Source organism: Arvicanthis niloticus, unplaced genomic scaffold (genome assembly GCF_011762505.2).
Source record: "Arvicanthis niloticus isolate mArvNil1 unplaced genomic scaffold, mArvNil1.pat.X pat_scaffold_698_arrow_ctg1, whole genome shotgun sequence".
Classification (NCBI taxonomy): domain Eukaryota; kingdom Metazoa; phylum Chordata; class Mammalia; order Rodentia; family Muridae; genus Arvicanthis; species Arvicanthis niloticus.
The window spans coordinates 29,096-50,800 of NW_023046310.1; the positions used below are offsets into that span (position 1 = coordinate 29,096).

Below are 21,705 nucleotides of genomic sequence, written 5' to 3' on the forward strand. Positions count from 1 at the left end.
TTAACCAAGTATTCTGATCTACGTTAAAAGGCTGAATAATGATGTCTGGTTCTTTGCCAAAGTAAATCAGTGCCTGTTTTTTTCCAAGTGTAATCATATGGGCTACTTTCTCATAATATGGCAGAAATTTACATTAAAAGATATCCTGAATGTATCCACATAAGAGAAGCCTTTTGCCACAACAATCCTATAGGTGTATGAGTTGTTTTAAAAATAAACAAATGTAAAGGCAAAGAATAATCCATATAAGTAACAAATTGTTCTTCAATAGCTCTTTCTACTTGTTTTAAGGTCAAGAGTCCTTCTGGGGTTAAAGATCTAGGGTAGGTAGGATTAGCACTCCCTTGAAGAATATCAAATAAAGATTTTAATTCTCCTGTAGTAAGATTTAAATGGGAATGAAGCCAATTGATATTACCTAGCAGCTTTTGAAAATCATTTAAAGTTTTTAAACTGTCCCTTCAGATAACTATCTTCTATAGTTATATAAATGGCTTGATCTGAAAGCCTAAAGCCTAAATAATTATAAGGATCCTGGGTTTGTGATTTTTGGAGCCATTTGTAATCCTTTATCAGCTAATGCCTGTTGTAAATCTTTAAAACTTAAAAGCAAGTCCTGAGAATCTTTTCCTGTTAAAAGGACATCATGCATGTAATGTATGATGTAAATCATTGGCCATTGTTGTCTTATAAACTGAATGGCTTGTGCCACAAATTTTTGACATAGTTTAGGACTTTTGAACATGCCCTGAGGAAGAACTATCTATTGATATCTTTTCATAGGTTCTATAAAATTAATAGAAGGAACACTGAAAGCAAATCTTTCACAATCCTGAGGGTACAAAGGAATAATTAGAAACAGTCTGTCAAATGTACTGCTATTTTATAATATCCTTTAGAAATGGCTACTGGGGATGGAAGCCCAGGTTATAAGGTTCCCATAGGTACCATGGTTTCATTAACCTTTCTTAAATCTTGTAGCAATTTCCATTTCCCAGATTTTTTTCTGGATAACAAATATTGGATTATTCCATGGTGACTGAGATTCTATTATATGCCCTGCCTCTAGGTGCTCCTGCACAATAAAAGAGGCAGCTTCTATTTTTCCTCTAGATAAAGGCCATTGATCAACCCATACTGGAACATTATTAAGCCATTGAATTTTATTGGCATATGATCCAGGCAAGATAGTGGTCATTATGGAAAATACTCCAAGCATCTAGTGTTAGAATGAGTCTTAGGCCTTTCAAATATCCTAATGCCTTTTTCCTTTTTTTCCTAGCTCTTGACCAGGAAAAAATCTTTGCCTTAACATTTGTTAGGCACTACTTCATTAGGGCTGCATGTCATAAACCTCATCTGTGACAAGAGATCTCTTCCCCAGAGGGTAACAAATGTGGCATGACATAGGGTTTAATTTGTCCTGAATTTCCCTCTGCATCTAGAACTCTGTATTGGGTTATTGGCATAACCAAACCCCTGAAGGTGAGTGAAAGTATCAGATAAAGGCCAAGTTGAAGGCCAATCTTGTCCTCTAATATTTATTACATCAGATCCAGTATCTATTAATCCTTAAACACTTTTTCTTCAATTATTAGTTTGAGGTTAGGCCTCTTACTAGTAGTAGATTGAACCAAGTACACATCATAGGAACCAAAGCCATCTTATCCTCACTTACTCTTAATAAATTTAGAATGTAAAGGATGCAATGGAACTAAAACAAGTTGAGCAATTCTTTTGTTAGCAGGTATAGATATAATGCCATGGTGGGGGCAGGGGAAGCAGCGATAATTTTAAATTCTCCTGCATAACCATTATCTATAAATCCTGGACCATAAGGTGCTGGTTGTGAGTGCCTTGGGGTCCAAAGTTGACCCCCTCCTCCTCAAGGAACAAGCAAGGAAATTTAAAAAAAGTCCCATTATCATTTCTGTGATCACTGTTTTAAGGACTTATCAGGGTGACCAAAATATCTCAGCTTACTTCCCTGTCCTAGTTGAAGTTCATATTCATGCCTGAAGCCTACTTTTTTGTTCTAGCCTAAGATTTAGATTCCTACCTGAAATTACGTCTTTGCCTGGCCCAATATCAGATCCCTGCCTGAGGGTCTCCAAAAAATTCTACCATGTTCTTTTAGCAGCCTATCCATAAATTCCTGAAACAGTTCATTAGGACCTTGATTATAACCAGATAAATTCTCACTGAGATTCCCTTTAAGTCAGTAATTGATTCCAAGCATTGTGGGCAGCCATTGCAAACTGTGGGTATATTCCTACAGGTAGCCTAACCTAATTAGCATTACCTTCATATTTGCCCTCTCCCAGAAGCATGCTAATATCCCAATCTGTGTTAACTGCCTGAGCATTCATCAGAGCAGTTCTCTTACTTGTTTCAAGCCATTCAGAGGTTCAAAGTAAGTAGTTTCCTTCTGACAAAGTAGCCTTACATATAGTTTTCCAATATTGGGGGGTTAAATTTGCTTCTACCACTGTATTCAATAAGGCTTGTGTAAAAGGAGCAGTATGCCCATACTATGCCACAACTGTTTTTTAACATTTTTTGCTCCTGCAATCATCTCCACCTGCTTGATCCTCTTCTCAACTATAAACATCAGTGAGTCAAAAATTCTGAGCCTGTAATTAAACTGCAAATTGCAGCCAATGAAACAGTTGCAACTCAACCATATTTTTAAGTTTCCCTTGTAACACCAGAGCAAATACGACTTTGGAAAGCAAAACTTCATTTTAAACAATCCATTCTCTTTCAAATCAATACCAAGAGCATTACTTTCAGTTACAAAGTTTGGCTGCCAGTTTTTATATATGAAATACATGACAGTGCAGCTTTTAATACCTCATTAAAGAGACATTGTTTGAAATTCTATCTTCTATAAGTCTAGTTTCTGAATGGCTCCAACTGTGAGTTACCAGTTTTAGGCCAACTTTCTGTTACCAATGTTAGAAATTTTAATCCTTCACAATAACTAACTTATTGGCCAATAATCTATAATCAAGACATGTACAACATATTTGTACTTTTAAAACCAGTCAGAAACAGAAATGAAGTACATACACGTCTTATATATTTAAACCAGACAAAATTTTCTTCCTTCTTCTAGCTGTAATTTCAAAAGAAAAGCACCTTGTCACTTGTTGAACCCAATAATCAGTGTCTCTAAGATTTTTCTAGGAATAACAACTATCAGCTTCCTTATCATAAAAGCCAAAAAGCTACTGTCTCCTTTAAGAGCAGCTTATGCAGACAATCAGCTCCTGGCAGGGCTTCTCCTGCTGTGCCCTTCCCCAACCTTCTGCTGTGCACATTAAGACTACCTTTTAAACAAGTTGTACTAAACCAGGAGGTACATAGGCAGCAGATAAGTTTTTAACCATTTTTTAAAACATAAAACAGAACAACAATCATAAAAATAATGACGAAGCAAAAACAGACCATTGACACACATGAACAGATTGGAGTGCCAAAGACAGACAATAGACAGAACTAAAGATTTCTCCAGTAGGAGTCAGAGAGAAAGCAGGACATATCCTGATTTCCCCCTATTCCCTTCCTGTTCCCAGGAGAGCTCTGAAATAATTTTTTCCTTCTCTTTTGCTGACATGTCCCAGACAAGGGACAACTGCTTTTCTGAAACTCTTTCTCTCTCTCATATTCTAGGTCTAACTCCTTCTATAGGAGGTGCAGTGGTCACTACCAATAGTTACTCCTTATCACCCAGCTTTCTTTATGTCCCCAATTCCTCCTAACCCTGCTCCTCCTGTCTGAGGGCAGCTCTTAGGCTGCAGACAAAGGCCTGTGATTCCATTCCCCCCACTCCTGCTCAAAATTTTGCTGTCACCCCCAGGTGAAGTCTGTGACTGGTCAACACCTATTCAGCCTAGCGTGTATCCCCTTAAACACACCTCCTATAACACAGCCTCCAAAAGATAACTAGTACTATCATCAATACTGTTCATTGCTTACTGCATGCAGGTTACAATTCTTCTTCCATTTTATGTAAAACTCCACCAAGACAGTGTTTCTCATTCATTCCATCAGTTTTCAGGCCCTATGTAGGGAACCACCTGTAGCTGTCCAGCATCCACAGACAAACTGTGCTCACCTGAAAGGAGGACTGGAAATAAAAAAAGAGACAGAGGAGCAAGAGAAACATGGAGCCAAGACAAAGTTCTCTGATCAAGGCTCAAAGTTTAATCTTCAGCTCTTTTATATATAGGGAAAGTTCCACCTAACCCATCCTTTGTTTCAGCCAGATTGTTGCAGATTATATCGATAGTCAATGTCAGCAAGCAGTCTATTCTTTTAAGTTCATGTAGGAATTTGCACGTGCAGCCAGGGTAGATGACTCCGCCTAAGTCACAAGGTCTTTCCAGCCTACCAAAGGCTGGAGAAGGGCATAATTTGAGTAAAATGCTCAACTAGATTAACTAACTGGGTCTCCATGCCTTTCATTTGCTCTTCAAAATTTTGATGCATCTGATTCATGTAAGAGTCAAAGCACCTAAAAGCATCCACTTCATTCTCTATCACATATAAAAGGGGGGAAAATAAGTCACTCATTTATTGGACATATCCTAAATCAGTCATACATGCAGTAGATCATCAAAATGTTCTGAAACAGAATCATCTCTGTGTTATTTTTGCCTTAATAAAACTTGTTTGTTCTATCTGTTCTGTTGACATCTTTCTCTATCAGACTTCTATAGTCTCTCAAGTGTGAGTTTCTCTTTTCTTGTGCCTCAATGACAGACTTCCACTGGAGTTTCATCCTGAAGTACTCATTAGTTTTTGGTTTTTGTAATTGAATTATTTCCTCTTTTGTACTATCCCAGGGAAAATAACCCAGGAGAAATTTTCATTCCTGGTTACTTTATGAATGACTAAGACTCCCTCTGAACATCATCTGCTTCATACTCTCTGTTTAGTAGACTTCCTTCAGAGTAAAGGCTTTTGGGCCATTCTTCCAGTGATACTGGTTCCTGCCTTTGAACTATAGGTCATACTCTCAAATAAATTCTCATGATGACTTCAAATCTGGTTCTTCTTGGTGATTTACCTTTAGACCTGGAGTAGCAACACTGTGAAAATCCATCATTTCCGAAGATTGTCACTGATGTATAGAGGAATCATTGCCTCGCAAACTATTAAAAATGTAGTTTGTAATTTTAAAAAATCATACCATGGTCGCTGTATGAGGATCCTTTTATTGTATTAAGCTATATGCTGGTTCATCAGGATTTTCAAAAGACCAGGAAAGACTCTTATTCTGACAATTAACAAGAGGTGTTCTACTATTTTGTAATGACTCACATAATTCCACATATTTCTCAAGAGACTTGATCAGTAGTTTGCTATTTCCTTGATGGAAGTGTAGAGCAGGAAACATGACATCATCCTTTAGACAGAAAACCAAATACAACCAACCCATACCCTCTTTGCTTTGCTTGATTGATTTCAGGTCTGCCAAACTGAACAGGAATGACCATTTGCTTTTCCCCTTTCTATGGCTTCAAGCATCTCCATTTGTATGTGGTTTCTTCTTAAATGACACTGTATTAACCATATCCCATTCTGCTTCATAACTGTTCTGGTGTTCTGATCCTTCATAAGCTCTTTCTTTTGGAGCCTGAGTCCATTCTACAACTGAACTAAAGTCCTTTCCAGTATACAGAATACTAGAAGAATCTAATGCATCATCTGATGGTCTCCAGTTCACAATTATTTCAGCATCCTTTTCTAAAACATGCAATATTTCTGAAACTAAGCTGTCTTGGTCATTTGTGTTTCCAGAAGATGAGTGAATATATACTCCTTCATATATATATATATATATATATATATATATATATATATATATATATATCCTTCCTGCTCACAAAGCCCACTGCTGCCATGTTCCCCACATATGCCTTTGCCTGTATTTTTTATTTGCCTCCTATTTTAATGTCTCTACCTGTTCATATGTATTTTCCTGTGTTTATTTAAGGGATCTATTCATGTCCTATTTAAAGGCTTCCATCATCTTTATAAGATTGGATTTAAGAACCTCTTCTTGTGTTTCAGCTTCATTAGGAAATCCAGGGTTTTTTGTAGCAGGATAGTTGTGCTCTGGTGGTGCCATATTGGCCAGGGTTTTGTTGATTGTGTTCTTAAAAGTATATTTTAGGCATCTAGTTATCCATTCTGTTGTCTGGATGATTTTGATGGCAGCAGGTCTTCTCAGAAATGTGGGATGAGCCATAGACCAGACAACAGTGATCAGGGTAACCTACTCTGTTGACTGTGCCTCAGACAAACCACACTCTACAGGCCATGTCCTGGAGGACCAGCCTCTGCTGGTGTGTCCCAGTGAGACCTAGCTAGGGTGGCAGATGTGTTCAACTAGGATTGGTGTTTGGACAGCATTTTAAGCTGATTAGTGTTGAGGCCCCCAAATGTTCTCATGGGAAGGCAGGACACTCTGGGGGTCCTGCAAGGCTCCCCCAAACTGGAAAGCCAGGCCACAGCTAGACAATGGGGCTCCACAGATCATGTGCTCCCTTCTTCCAGCTGTCCCATGCAGACCAGCTAAGATGATGGGAAGATCCAACTCAGATGGTTGGTCAGGCAGGGGTACAAGCTGTTTAGTTATGGGGCCCATGAAAGTTTCCATACAGAGTATAGTCTGGCAAGGCTCCTTCAGGCTGGAGAGCCAGGCCACAGCTAGACAATCATAACTTCATTTTACTGGAGCTCACAGTAAAAATATTTTAGATTTTTTAAAGAAAATTGCACATAGTTTCTCTAAAATTTTTATAAACTTGACTTTGTGTTTGCTTGTGATGTTGAGAATGGATAAATTGTCCTAGATAATTTTGGTTGGCTAGTTGGTTGTTATGTTGCTTGGGTTGATTGATTGGTTGGTTGGTTGGTTGGTTGGTTGATTTGGTTTGGTTTGGTTTTGTAGATTGGCATAAGTTACAGTCATTTTGGCAGAAGGAAACTCAATTTACAAAATGCCTTAATAAGACTGGACTGTATGCAAGTCAATGGGGCATTTTCTTGATTAATGTTTGGTGTGAGAGTGCCAAGCCCATTGTAAATTATGCTATCCCTAGGCAGATGGTCCTGGGATGTATAAAAAAACAAACTGAGAAAACTGGGAGAAAAAAGCCAGACACCTCCTGCCTCCAGGTTCCTAGTTGGAGTTTCTGCCCTGGACTTCCCTTGGGGATTAAGTATTACACAAGAGTTAAAAGGCTGCAAGGTGAAATCCTTCTCATTTGTCCAAAAGTGGACAACTATTTAATTAATGTCATGTTAATATTAATATCGTGATATAAAAGAACCCAACGTTTAAAATTCCCATGGTCTTAACTTGCTCCTCAAGTTAATTTTGGTCATGGTGTTTTTTTCATAGCAATAAAAGCCCTAATTAAGACAAAGACTTATCATCTACATCTCTGCAGTAATCAAATAGCCATTAATGTTTTGAGAATCTCTTGGACAACCCTGGTCAACAATTTAAAGTAGGAATTCTCATGCCTGAATTGGGGGTTTTCCTAGAGAGACTTTATAGCTCTTGAGGGGAGCATTAGAAAATGTTATTTAAATTATAGATGCATGTATAAACAAATTGAAAATCATAATTTAAAATATACATACAAGGCACAAGAATATATATATATATATATATATATATATATATATATATATATATATATGGTTTCTAGTAAGTTTTTAAACATCTTCACTGCTGTTTTCTTTTTTTTCTTCTATATTTTCCTCTCCCTTCCTATTTAGAGTCCATCTCCCCATTTTTCCTGTTTCCCCATTCAAATCTTTGGTAGTATGCTGTTCCCCTCCCTACTATTCTTCTCCATCCATGATCCCCTTTCACTCTGTTGGTTTCTTTAGTTACTCCAGGTTATATCGAAGACTTTGACCTAGAAACCACAGATAATGGAGAATATATGACTCTTGTCTTTTGGTTCTAGGTTACCTCAGTCAACATAATCTCTTCGAGTTCCTTCCATTTGCCTACAAGATTCACAGTGTTATTTTTTTCTTTATAGCTGGATAGTATCCCATAGTATACACATACCATGTTTTCTTTATACATTTATGACCTGAAGAGCATTTAAGTTGTTTTGACATCCTGGATATAGTGAATAGAATTGTAATGAACAATTCTGAGTATTTGTGGAGGAAGATGTTGAGTCCTTTGGAAATATGCCAAGAAGTAGTATAGTTACATCATATGTCATTTATTTTTATTTTTGTTGAAGGCTTACCTGTTGGGGTTTAGTCTCATGGTACTATATATTCAAATGCTAAACATTGGCCACCAAGATGTGGTTGCTGTCCCAACAAGATGATTCTCACATACAACAAATGATGCTGTATAAACTTTGCTTGCCTTTCTTCTCTGGCTGATTAAATAAAAATGGCTATAGCCAGTCACTGGGGAAAATAGATGTAGGTGATATTTCAGTTATTAGGCTGAGGGTCTTATGTAGGGACAATAAGGAGAGAGGAAGAAGGAGAAGAAGACAAAAGAAGACAGAAGACAACAGGTCTCCATTAAATGTAATGATCCAGGAGCAGGTGGTAGAGTGAAATGTCCCCTAAGGAAAGGCTGATGGGGAAAAATTCAGCCCGGGTGTGACCCAAACAGCAAGTACATGGGGAACACAACTAATAAATAGAGTCTACTTGGAAAAATAGATTACGGTTAATTTCCCAGTAATTGTGCTAAAGCTGATTGAATAAATCTACTATGACTCAGTCTCAAGTCATATTATTGGAGAGCTGGATGGATCATGTTAAGAACTAATAAAGTTAATAAATACCATTTGCAAGACCAATTTCTAGAGTTTCTTGAATAGATTGCAATTGCAGCAATTGTGAATAAGGAAGGGTTCCCTTGTTCCATATCCTCTCCAAAGTGTATTCTCAGTTGTTTTCTTGACCTCTGCCATTTGACTGGGATACATTAAAATCTTAACTTTTTTGAAGTGCATTTCCCTATTTTCTAGAGATGATAAATATTTTGAGCTATGTCTTACCCACTTTTCTTTCTTGTTTGAGACCACTTTATTTAGATCCATAACCCATGTTTAATGCATTATTTGCCTGGAACTCCAGCTCCAGTGAAACTTATACCCTCTTCTGGCCTCCAGAGCAATAGGCACAAAAGTGGTTAACAGATGTTTATTCGGGTAAAAAACCATTGTACATACAGCAAAATACTTTTTTAAATGAGTTGAAGCCAGGCAGCAGTTGTATACACATTCAATCCCAGCACTTTGAGGCAGAGGAAGGCAGATCTCTGAGTTGAGAACAGCCTGGTAACAGAGCACATTCCAGGAGAGTCAAGGCTATACAGACAAACCTTGTTTAAAAAAAAAAAAAAACAAAGATCTGATATTGTGCACTTCTGAAACAGAGTTCAGAGACCCCTGAGGTGGAACTGACCTTAATGTCCCCTCCCCCAAAACTAGTATTTGTGGTACCAGAGGAGTCATGAAAACTTCCAGAGAGCAACCAACAGTCTCACACAGCTAAGACACCTATGAACCACAACAATGAACAAGATGACATAGTAACTCTAAGAGAAAAATGATGACAAGCATACCTTAGAAGTAACCAACAGATGTCTAGTTGAACTTAAAACCCACTCAGCAAGAGATAAACCACACCAGGAAATGAAAAACTAGCTAACTACTCAGTGCTCATGAACGCATAGTAATTGAAGGAAACCATCAATCTAGAAAGCAGCATAAGCCCTAAAATAATCTAAACATCTGTCCATATACAAACAGTTAATTCTACTCTTCACCCCTCAAGAAAATGTCTCTTTGCAACAGATAGAAATCATTAAAGAAAACCACAACCAATCAAAATGCAGAGTTGTAGAAACTAGGTTCAACAGATACACCTACAGTCTCTCATCTAAGGCTCAGAGATCATTGCAGAAGAAAAGGTGGAAAACTAAGAACCAGAGAAACAGAGAGGTTCCTGAGAGACTTTGTAGCTTATTAATATTAGAGGCTATAGCCATAAAGTCTCACGAGAATGACTACCTAAACATAAGCTCAACAATGACAATAATAGACATGTCAGGGAACATTAGACATATGGACAGCGAAAAACCCATGAGAACTCAACCCTACAAAGAACTAAAGGCAACTAAGTAATGATTAGAACAAAAGAAATTGTCTTCCCCAGAAAAGAACACACAAAATAATTATCTAAGACCCAAATGATCATCCCTGAAAAATACATAAAAGAAATATTATATAGACTGAGGAGGTTCTACATAGAATTATATATGTCATGGAAGAACAATGAAAAGGAGGAGCACAAATTCTAGAATGAGCAAGAGACATATGTGAGACAGTTTGAAAGAAGAAAAGGAAAAGGAGAACTATTGAAATTATATAATAAACAAAATTTCAAGTAACAGTAAATAAATAAAAATGAGTTAAGATATATTTAAAATTTTAAGGGTGTAAACAAATTAGTGAATTTCTACCAATTTATCTTTATATGATGTATTATCATTTTAAATTATTATATGTCTATTATTGATAATTGCTAAAAATATTGGATGTGATATAATTTAAAATTCCCAATTAAATAGAGCTTTCTATTTGGTTGCTATTATTAAAATGAATTAATCAATTTTAATAGAAAACTTTTTCCTTTGCATTAGTTTGGAAAATTGCTACAGCAGTTGACACACATAATTCCACAATATGTTTTATAAATACATTAACAAATATTTTATTATCTGACAATGTGTTATTGTTGCTTTACTACAGCAAAGCAAGACTTTACCGTGGTCATCCATATACAGATATAAATATATACCTGGGTACAATTATGCATACTCTGAAGTAAATGTGTGAAAGAAGCTAAGAAAGTGAGGTTACAGAACATAAAAATGTGGCATTTTCTATTCAGTTTTTATTCAGAAAATTGCTTTGGACTACGTTTTTCACAGCCATGAGGACATCTTTATTTCGAAAGCTATAGATTATGGGGTTGAGTGTGGGTGTCAGGATGGTGTAGAATATTGCCAGAAACTTAACCTGACCTGGAGTGTGGTATGACCAGGGTCTCATATAAGTGAAAATGAATGGCCCATAGTACATTATAACAACAACCATGTGGAAGGAACAGGTGGAAAAGGACTTTTGCCGGGCCCCTGATGATTGCATTTGGAAGACAGTGAGGAGAATTTGCACATAAGATATAGAGATTATGGAAAATGGGATCAGCAGAAAAATAATGCCACTCACATAAACTCCTCGCTCATAGTGTGTTGTGTCTATACATGACAACTTCAATATGGCAGGGACTTCACAGAAAAAGTGATCAATGACCCTTGAGTGACAGAAGGGAAAATGGAGTGCAAAAGCTGTGTGTACTATGGAATTGAGGAACCCCACCAGCCAGGAGCCTGCAACCAGGAGTCCACTGGAGTTATCCCTCATCAGCACAGGGTAGCGAAGTGGGTGACATATGGCCACATATCGATCATAGGACATAGCTGCCAGGAGAAGGCACTCACCACCTAGCAAGGTGAGGGACAGAAATATCTGGAAGCCACAGCCTGCAAAGGAAATAGTTTTGCTGCCTGAGAGGAAGTCAGCGATCATTTTAGGAACAATGTTGGAAATGTGCAAGATATCCATGAAGGAGAGATGACTGAGAAGGAAGTACATTGGGGTATGGAGTCGAGAATCCCTGTGGATTAGAAGGATCATGAGGGTATTTTCTGTTATAGTCATAATAAAAATGAAAAATATAAATGAGAAAAACACTAAGCTTGTCTTGGAAGAAGAGAACAGTCCCAAGAGGATGAAGTCACTGTTGAAAGTATAGTTCTTATGTTCCATCATATCTCTTTCTTTTTTACCTACAAAGAGATGGTTATTTAATTATGAAAAAGTTAAGTTTACATAATGAGTTGATATGCAATTTCTATTCACCATCAAATGCCTTATAGAAGGTTTAAAAATGGTTTTGTTATACAAGGGTATTTTGTTATTGTTGTGGTTCTAACAAATTTTAGGATCTAGTGTGGGCTATACCTTTTTATAATTCAGATTTTGTAAGTGCACTTACTTGCATATGCTTTGCTTAAGTCCAGTCAACTCTTGAGTAAAGCTTTCACAATCGTTCACCCTGTGTAAGCTCCACTTGGGATTCCTTTGGGTGAGTTTCTTCCTAGAACCTGTACATTGCAAAATCATTCATTAATTGTATATTACAGTTGAAACCCAGAGTTTCCTGCTCTTTTGTACTCACATCCTCCTTGAAATCTTGAATAAAGAAAAATAATATCTGGTTATAAAAGGAAGGAATAAAGAATGATGGCAGCGTGAATTGTGTGGGTGATTTTGTGCTGAGCTTAATACAATGAAGAAAACTGCCTGAGATTAGTTATAGAAACGTTCAATACTTCTTTCAAATGACTCTAGGAGTAAACATTTGTTTGTGAGAGACATACAAACTGATAGATAGACAAATGGAGAGACAGACACAGACACCAATAGACAAAACAAAGACTGAGGCAGAGATTCACTATATACCTAAAAGGTTTTTTTTTTTTCATGAAAAATTTGTTAACATTCTTAACTTACATAGTTCATTATCAACACTGCTAGTCTTCAAAAGTGGCTTAGCTAATTTTTACCTGGGAATCCAAATATAGGACTTACTTTGTGACTCAGGCTGTGCATTGCTCATTACTGAGCAATGTTCCACAAAATTCACTTTTAAGTTACTTTCTAGTTTTAGGCACAGCTATATATTAACCTCTTATAAACCATATAAGCTTTACTGCTTTCTATCATATGACTTTATTTCATTTAGTTACTAATATGTATGTCCATGCTTGCTTATATTCTCATGATAGGGTGTGCAGAAGAAGTCAGAAGGCCACTTCTTTAGAGTCAGTTATCTCCTTCCATCTCTTAAAAAATTATATTTGGCATTATAATATAATTACATCATTTTTCCCTTCCTTTTCCTACCTCCAAACCACTTCTTGATCTTTTTCAAATCTGATGAATGACCTTTTTTTGTTGTTAGAATTGTAGTTTTGTGGAAGATGATGGTCTGGTTAAGAGATACAGTATGATAAGTCTGTATGATACTTGTATATATGTCTTCAGAGCTGATCATTTGGTATTGGGTAACCAACCAGTGAGTTCTTCCCTGAAGAAGACTCTTTCTCCAGCTCTCAGTATTTCTATTTGGCTATAGCTGTTTATATAGGGCTGAGAGTTCCTGGGCTTTACCTGTCTACAATAGTATGCTTATTGGTGTTGTCACTCCCCATATACTTAAGTGAGTTTGAGTTCCTTAAAGGATAAAAAATTTAATGAATTTTGTGAATATTTTTGGGGTGGTTTCTCACTAAAATATGCACATGAACATAACCTTGGAAAGCAAAATGCATTTCTAGCCAGCTAGTAAGCTGATTACAAATTTATTTTCCAACAACTGATTATTTTTGTTTGTGTTGTGTTTGTGTGGTGTGCTTGTATGTGTGTTCTTTTAACACTCTAGTTACATTCAATCATTGCAGAATGACCTACCCTTTTTACTCACTGCCAGATTTAATGAAATCATACATCTAAGAGTGTCATTGGATTCATAATGCCAGATGCTGAGCTATTACAATAAATTCTATCTAACAGCCTTCTCCCAACAAATCCATGAATGGGAATTTATAACTCTAAAGCTCATGGATTCAGAACATTGCCATTCTGTGCAACTGGCAAAACTCCAAATTTCCTTACCTCTTTTCTATACATAAATCAGACCTATATATAAATCATAGTTCTACAAGTGCCTTTGTAAACAATGTTCATGTAGTATGTCTTCTCAAATCTTATGAACTATACGAAGACATGGAGATTCTAAATGTATATTCCTCACTGTCTTCTTTCAATTGACAAACTTCAATTAATTCAGCATTGTGTGTATATTCCTGAACTACTCATTGTTCCTGAAGCCTGTAGAATAACTAATATTGTTCTCCAGTTATAGTTATGAGGGTGAAAACCAAAACTGCATACCTTTATCATTTTCTTTATATAGATTTAAGCATATTGTTATGAACAGTTTCAAACGGAAAGATTACAGGAACAAAAAGCAGAGGGTTTACTCCCCCTTCTAATGAGGACTTTCTAATGAGGACATTCTCAATAACAAGACTTTCTCCAGGTTGCTAATGTCAGCATCTACTTCATTTGAAAAATTTATTTTAAAAAATCTTGTTTTATATTCATTATTTGCCTGTCTCAGTGAAGACAGAACTTATGTCTGTTGTGTTATAAACCTAGTACTTCCAAATTACAGAATTTGTAAAAATATTTGTCCATACAATAAGGTTGGCTAAAAGAAGACAGTAATTCTGAGAATCTAGAAAACAACTTTGTAGTTTGTCTGGTTCCATTTATCTACTCAACCACCAAGGTAAGGTTTTTGTTGCTATTTTGAGACTGGAAAAGTGCAAACTACTGATCATATACTTGCCATTATTAACAAATTCCAGTAATTGTGATATAAAGTCACTCTAAAGTTAGCAGAGATGAAAAAATAGGTTTTGCTGTATCTCTCTTACACAAGGATATATGTTATAAGTCATGTGACTGAGAGACTGGTAAGAATGAAAATTTAATGAGACCTGTGCTTACATATTAGAAATGTCAGTATCAGATGTAGAGTATCTACATTATGAGAAAGCTCCAGGTCATATCTTCTCAAGCACTGTGCCTAGAGCACTCTCTAGTAGAGATAACTTTGCTGAAAGGTATCAAACTAAGTTTCTTACTCCTCGAACTTATTGTTGTAATGCATCTTCAGTGCAACCCGTATTTGACTGATTTTTTGAAGAATCAAAAAACTAAAATCTATACCTTGACAGCACATTAGAATGATACTGCTTTAAAACAATAGTGAAATGCCAGTGTTTTTAAAGCACAAAGATTGTCAAGATATAGGTCTGACTGTCACCACTTTAAATTCTAAATGGTAAACCTCCTGAAGGAACTTTGGCAAATGTGATCACACAGTTCGTGAACAATTTCATGTCCTCTACAGGTCAGATAGGAAGTAAAGAGTGTAGTCAAAGAAAAAAAACTCAATGCTAAAGGGCAACAATGGTACATCATTATCATATAGGCAACAGAGTTTCTTCAAAGGTCAGATGTGCTACACAGCTTCACATGGTAACCAAGCTCTTCACTGGCTGCCTATCAAGAATGTATAAATCATTTCTTTGAAGTTTAGCAGTTTTTAACTGGAGGAACAATAGTAACAATAGCCATGACCTTTCTAGTTCTGTTTAGTTTACTCCTCACTTTTTGTTAGTAAATTAACGTGGTGAGTAACATTTTCTCTCATATTTCTCAAGTTAAAACAAAGCAAAAATTTTAAACTTTACATGTTCATATTTCTTCTAAGTTATTTCAAATAATTTTATTGGGACTTAAATATATCTAAGTAAAAATTTCATTTAATCAATTTTAGAATGTCCAATTTAAAATTAGATAATAGTATACTAGCTTTATAATTATTACAGAATCATATACACTTGTGAGCAGAATTAATGTCATAAAATACTAATAAAATGTTCATTTAAATTGGGTTCAAGTATCTGCTAGACAATAACTATGAGCACCCATTGTAATTGCTTACTCCTATGAACACTTCCATTAGTGTGTAAACTTGTGTGTTCTCCAATTTGATATCAGTCTAGTCTCATGTATTTAAACCATGTAATTCTCATTTTGCATAACAGAAGTTAAAGATATTGAATTATATTGATGAATTTCCTGCCTCTAGATTCTCCAAATGTTTAGTCTTAAAACTCACCATTTCTTTCTGTAATACAGTTGTGAATACACAAATATGTTTTGTCACATCCCCATAATTTTTTTAAACCATGAAATCTTCTATCTATACTTAGCATTTTCAGTGAGTTTCTTGTGTTTACAAAATTTCATCTATTTTCTATCTTTCTCATATTTTGGTTTTTTCCACAGAGACTGTCTTCCTTAATAATTCCAAAGGTCTCAAGGCTTTCCATTCTCTGAATATACATTTGAAATCTCTCTTACCATGGAGCCTCATGCTTTCTGCAGAGAAGATGAATCTGTTCTGTTGATACCAGCCAACTGTATCAGGACATCACACTCAGTAAGTGAAGTGTTTACCTGAGTCCACTTATTGTTGCAGTCCAGAACTGGAGATTGACACAGTGTATCCAGGCACATGGCGAGTCAACCCATGCATCTCAGCAGGACTCAGTCTTCCCTCCTGCTTTCCTTACTCACCACATCAGACCATACCTGACTTATCATATAGCACACTTTATTCTCTAGGTTCAGCAGTATAATGGGCATCTTCACTCAGGATGCTGATCACTTTCTTATGTTATTTATAAGACCTTATAGATATGATGGAAGGTACATAGCATCTACTCTAGATTAGCTCAAACTGGGCAATTGCTTATTAGGATGTAACATGGAGATATGTAGAAGACATCTAGGCTTGAAGTTCTTGGTGTGTGGTATCTGGGAGAGAAATCACCCTTCTTATAATAGGAAAGCATTGAGAATTGATCCCCTGAGAGTCAGCAGGGCATGCAGAAGTAGTTTTTGAGAATGAAAATTTATGCACTGTAGCAGTCTCTGTGGTAAAACAGAGTGGTCTAATTATAATGTCATCACAAAACAATCTAAATTATATCAATGAATGCAAAATTCTGATAAGTAATTTTATTGATTGATTAAAATAATGACCAAACTTTTCTTTGCATTTCAGAATTTCAAGCAAGATTTCAAATGTATTTTGTTTATTAATGTCTTACAGGATTTGTTCTTGTTTTGAGTCAGGTAGCTTAAGATGAGCTAAAACTTACTATGTAGCCCAGGCCAAATTCAACTTATGACAATCCTCTGCCTCAGTATTGCATATATTAGAATTATTGTCAGGCCCACGTCGTATCTTGTAACTATTATTTTATTTGTTCCATTTGTCAAATTACAACATGAGGCCAACAATAATTGAACACCACTCATTTCCATTAATATTTTGATTAGCTCCAGTTTAACCTGGTCCTCCTGTCAGAACTCATAGACTAAATGCAACATCATGTCCCCATAAACTTCACTTTTTCATTGAACAACATAATTCATTTTAAAACACCTTGTTCTTCAGGACAAAAGAGTACATCTGTTCTACACATATATATGTTGCTCGGCTCCTAATGTATGTTGAATAGATATGTGGAGTTGAGGTTATTACAATTGGCCCTTTCCAAAGGAAAGCCTTTGCATTTCAGAAACCTGGCTGATTGGGGTGTGAAAAATTGGCATCAAGAAGCTTCTCACCATTTTTTCAATAATGACAGTTGTAAACCTATGTGCCAATGCATCCTTCTAGGTTTCCAGGTCTGGAACATGCCTATGACATGCTCAATCTTTAGGCTTTTCCAAGGTTACCCATGCTGTGAGCTGGACAAGTATGATGAGTCTACAAGACTGTAGACAGGCTGTATCATATCTAAACTCAAAAATTCATCTGGAATACATATTTGTGTGTTGGCCCAGCATGGTGAGTCCATAGAATCTTACTTGTCTTTATCTCTATCATTCAGGCATAGCTAAATCACAGTCTACATGCTGGGCTAGTGATGCAAGTCCCCAGTGCCCAGCCACAATCATGCCATTCTTGTACTCCCAGGCAAAGCTAAGATAGCACAGCCTGCAAACTGTCCACAGCAGATCTAGCTATTTGTCCCATACTGCAGTCTAAACTCAATGCAAACCATTTGAACAATGGACCAATCAACCCACATACATAATCTGAATTTAACCAAGCTTGGACAACAACAACAACAATGACAACAATAAGCAAACTTACACTCAACAGAAGCAGCCTATAATCTCACATCAGGCATATACTATATAATCAGGTCTCATCATAGAAACAGAAATTATAAAAAGTCAAGAGTATGTCTCCAACAAAACCCACCAGTTCAATAGAAGTGTTCTCCTATGAGAATTACAGAGGTGAACCACAAGACACAGAATGTACAATAATCGTAACCTTTATTAAATAATTCAAGTGGCTTAAATAAAACACAAACAGCAAAATTAATTTCAATATAATAGAAATAAATGCCTAAGGAATCCCCCCCAAATTACAAACATAAGGCCTAACTAAATGATAAAATTAATCCAGTATTTGAGATGAGAGCTGAATTCAGTAAGGAAATAGAAATATTGGAGATAAACTTATAACAGACCAGCATATTCACTCCTACTGCCACCCTACAGGCCTGCTTGTCTCTAAGGAGGACTGCTCTAAACAGGGACATGCCAACTAGAACCTCACAGAGTTCAATAGATGTGGGCTCTGTCCCACCCTGTTAGAGCCCCATCTCTCTCCTGGTGAGCACCTACACTTGCACTCATGATGAATAAGTATGCCCACCATTTCCCTTTCCACCCACGCTCTTCCACTACCCACACTGCCCACCTACTCTACAGTTCTACCTGCCTCCAGGAGGCTTCCTCTAAGCCTGGACACACAGCTTCACATGCCTCCTAAGAAGCCTGCTCTAATCCAGGATGCCAAGGCCAGCTAACACCAAAGACAGTCAGATTGTGAAAATCACATGCAATAAAGAAGCAACAGAAGGCAGTACAATATGGCACTATCAGAACCCAGCTCTCCTACTACAGCAGGCCCTGAATATCCTAATACATTGAAGAGCAAGATTCTGGCCTTAAGTTTTATCACATGAAAATAATAGAGGCCTTTAAAGAGGATATAAATAAATTCTTTAAATAAATACAGAAAAACACAGTCAAACAGGCAAAAGCCCTTAAAGAGGAAACAAATAAATATCTTAAAGAAATACAGGAAAATACAATCAAATAGGTAAAAGAAATGAACAAATTGGTCCAAGACCTGAACATGGGAACAAAGCAATAATGAAAATACAAATGGAGGCAACTGTGGAGATGGAAATCCTAGGAATTTAAACAGGAACTACAAACACAAATGTCACCAACAGAACACAGGATATGGAAAAGAAAATCTCATGCATAAAAGATACCATTAAAGAAATTGATACATTGGTCAAAGAAGATTCCAAATGTAAAAAATTCCCAACCAAAACATCCAGGAAATTTGGGAAATAATGAACAGATCAAACCTAAGAATAATAGAACTAGAAGGGGGTGAAAACTGCTAGTTCAAAGACCCAGAAAACATCTTCAACAAAATTATAGACTTCTTTAACCTAAAGAAAGAGATGCTCATAAATATACAAGAAGCCTACAGAACACAATATAGATTGGACCAGAAAAGGAAATCCTACAACAAGGTGGATTTGTGGGGTATGGTGGGGATGGGTCCTGTTGGACTGAGTTGTGGGTCTTGCATGTCTGCCACCCCAGGTGGCTGGAGCTGTGGCTCATGGGGAAGAAGCATGGGACTGAGATCACTCCATGCATGCCAAGCAGATGTTGGGCTTTAAGAAGTCACAGGACTCTACTCTGGGCATGGGGAGAACACAGTCTGAGACCCTGCATGGGCCACAGTTCTTGGGGCTTATGGGCTGGACCAACCTGCAGCTGAAGGGACTAGGGAAAGAAGCTCCTGTGGCATCCCACAGGGTTGAGGCTCTTAGTTGCAGCTACTAGCTTGGCTGGGTTGTCTAGGCTTCTGTGTCTGGAGCGCATAGGGGTCTTTAGTGGAAGATTAGGTAGCAGCTCAGTAGTTGAAGATCTTCTCCACAGTTCCCCACGGAAAGCCCCAAAGATGAGAGGTAGTCCAGGTCTTAAAATGTTTATTGTCATGGCAGAAAGTGGATGAAGCTGTACCCCCTGTTCTCAGCATGGGCCTGAGGTTAAATACCTTTTGCAAGTAGGAGGAGGGTCTGGGAAGGAATGCTTAATTGGCTACACCCTTTAGGTATCTCATGAATATGGAGATATCTTGAGGCTCTGATGTTTGTAGTCACACCCTTTACCTTGCTACGTGACCAAAGGCCACAAACCTTTCTTTGGAGGGGCTGTAGGGCCATTGTCCTATATGCCTGAAAGGCACAGATCAATGGTGGTCTTCGGACTCATGTCAGAAACCTGTAATCTGGGAGCATGGAGAAATGCATGCCATCCCTTGCAGGGAAACCTGTTGGGTTTCTGGCCATCTCTAGCCAGTGCTCGACCAGAAACCATGGTGTCCTTTCATGGACACAACACATAATAATCAAAACACGAAATCTACAAAACAAAGAAGGAACATTAAAAAGTACAAGAAGAAAAGGCCAAGTGACATATAAAGACAGACATATCATAATTATACCTGAGTTCTCAACAGAAAAGCTAAAGTCCAAAGATACTGTCTTGCAGACTGTAGTAGAACACAGATGCCAGCCAAGACTATTGTACCCAGGAAAACTCTCAATCACCATAGATGGAGATACCAAGATATTTCATAAAAACTCCAAATTTAAACAATATATTTCTACTAATCCAGCCCTAAAAAGGATACTAGAAGAAAAACTCCAACACAGGGAGAGTAACTAAACCCAAGAAAACATAAGAAGTTAATCATCTTACAAACCAAAAAGAAGGGAATTACACACACAGTACCACTTTCAACAACAAAATAATAGGGACTAAAAATCATTGGTCATTAATATCTCTGAACAAGAGAACTCAATTCACCAATAAAACAATACAGGCTAACAGACTGGATACATAAAAAAGGATCCATCCCTCTGTTGTATGTAGGAAACACACCACAGCAACAAAGATAGACACAAGCTTGGAGTAAAGTGCTGGGAAAAAGTCTTCCAAGCAAATAGTTCTAAGAAACAAGTTGAAGTCACCATTCTAATATCCAATAAAATATACTCTCAACCAAAAGTAATCAAAAGAAATGAGGAAGATTACTTAATACTCATCAAAGGAAAGATCCACCAAGATGGAGTCTCAATTCTGAACATCTATGTCCCAAATGTGAGAGCAACCACACTTGTAAAAGAAACTTTAACAAAGCTCAAATTACACATTGAACCCCACACAGTAATGGTGGGAGATTTAAACAATCAACTGTCACGAATGAACAGGTCATTGAAACAGAACTAAACAGAGACACAATGAAACTAACAGAAGTTATAAACCAAATAGATTTAACAGATATCTACAGAACATTTCATCCCAAAACAAGAGGATATATCTTCTTCTCAGTACCTCAGGGAAACTTCTTCAAAGTTGACCATATACTCTATCACAAAACAAGCCTCAGCAGACACACGAAAATTGAAATAATCCCTTGCATTCTCTCAGACCACCAGGGACTAAGACTAGATTTCAACAAAAACAATAGAAAGCCCATATACTGATGGAAACTGAACAACTCTCTACTCAATGATAATTTTTTTCAGGGAAGAAATAAGGAAAGAAATTAAAGACTTTCTAGAATTCAATGAAAATGAAGGCTCAGTACACCTAAACTTATGAGACACAAAGGAAGCAGTTGTAAGAGGAAAAGCCACAACATTAAGTGTCTTCACAAAGAAATTGGAGATATTTTACACTATCAACTTAACAGCACATCTGAGAGCTCTAGAACAAAAAGAAGCAAACACATCCAAATGAGGGA

General features: G+C 36.9%; 1 protein-coding gene and 1 pseudogene across 3 annotated transcripts; both read right to left on the minus strand.

Annotated features, from left to right (window-relative positions):
• Window positions 1-4,332: 4,332 nt before the first annotated feature.
• Window positions 4,333-10,852, minus strand: LOC117702320 (TBC1 domain family member 15-like; annotated as a pseudogene).
• Window positions 9,196-16,643, minus strand: LOC117702319 (olfactory receptor 2AJ1-like). Of its 3 annotated transcripts, none has more exons than XM_076706432.1 (3): window positions 16,236-16,635; window positions 12,133-12,241; window positions 9,196-11,923 (listed from the first exon to the last, which is right to left on the minus strand). In XM_076706432.1, the coding sequence occupies exon 3, from the start codon at window positions 11,904-11,906 to the stop codon at window positions 10,962-10,964; it is 945 nt and encodes a 314-aa protein (XP_076562547.1). In that variant the 5' UTR covers window positions 11,907-11,923; window positions 12,133-12,241; window positions 16,236-16,635; the 3' UTR covers window positions 9,196-10,961. The 3 variants fall into 3 exon arrangements, 2 of the variants coding, with proteins under 2 accessions (XP_076562547.1, XP_076562546.1); XM_076706431.1 differs by having other exon boundaries at window positions 16,140-16,635; XR_013108335.1 differs by having other exon boundaries at window positions 11,484-11,617; window positions 16,140-16,643.
• Between the last annotated feature and the right edge of the window lie 5,062 nt (window positions 16,644-21,705).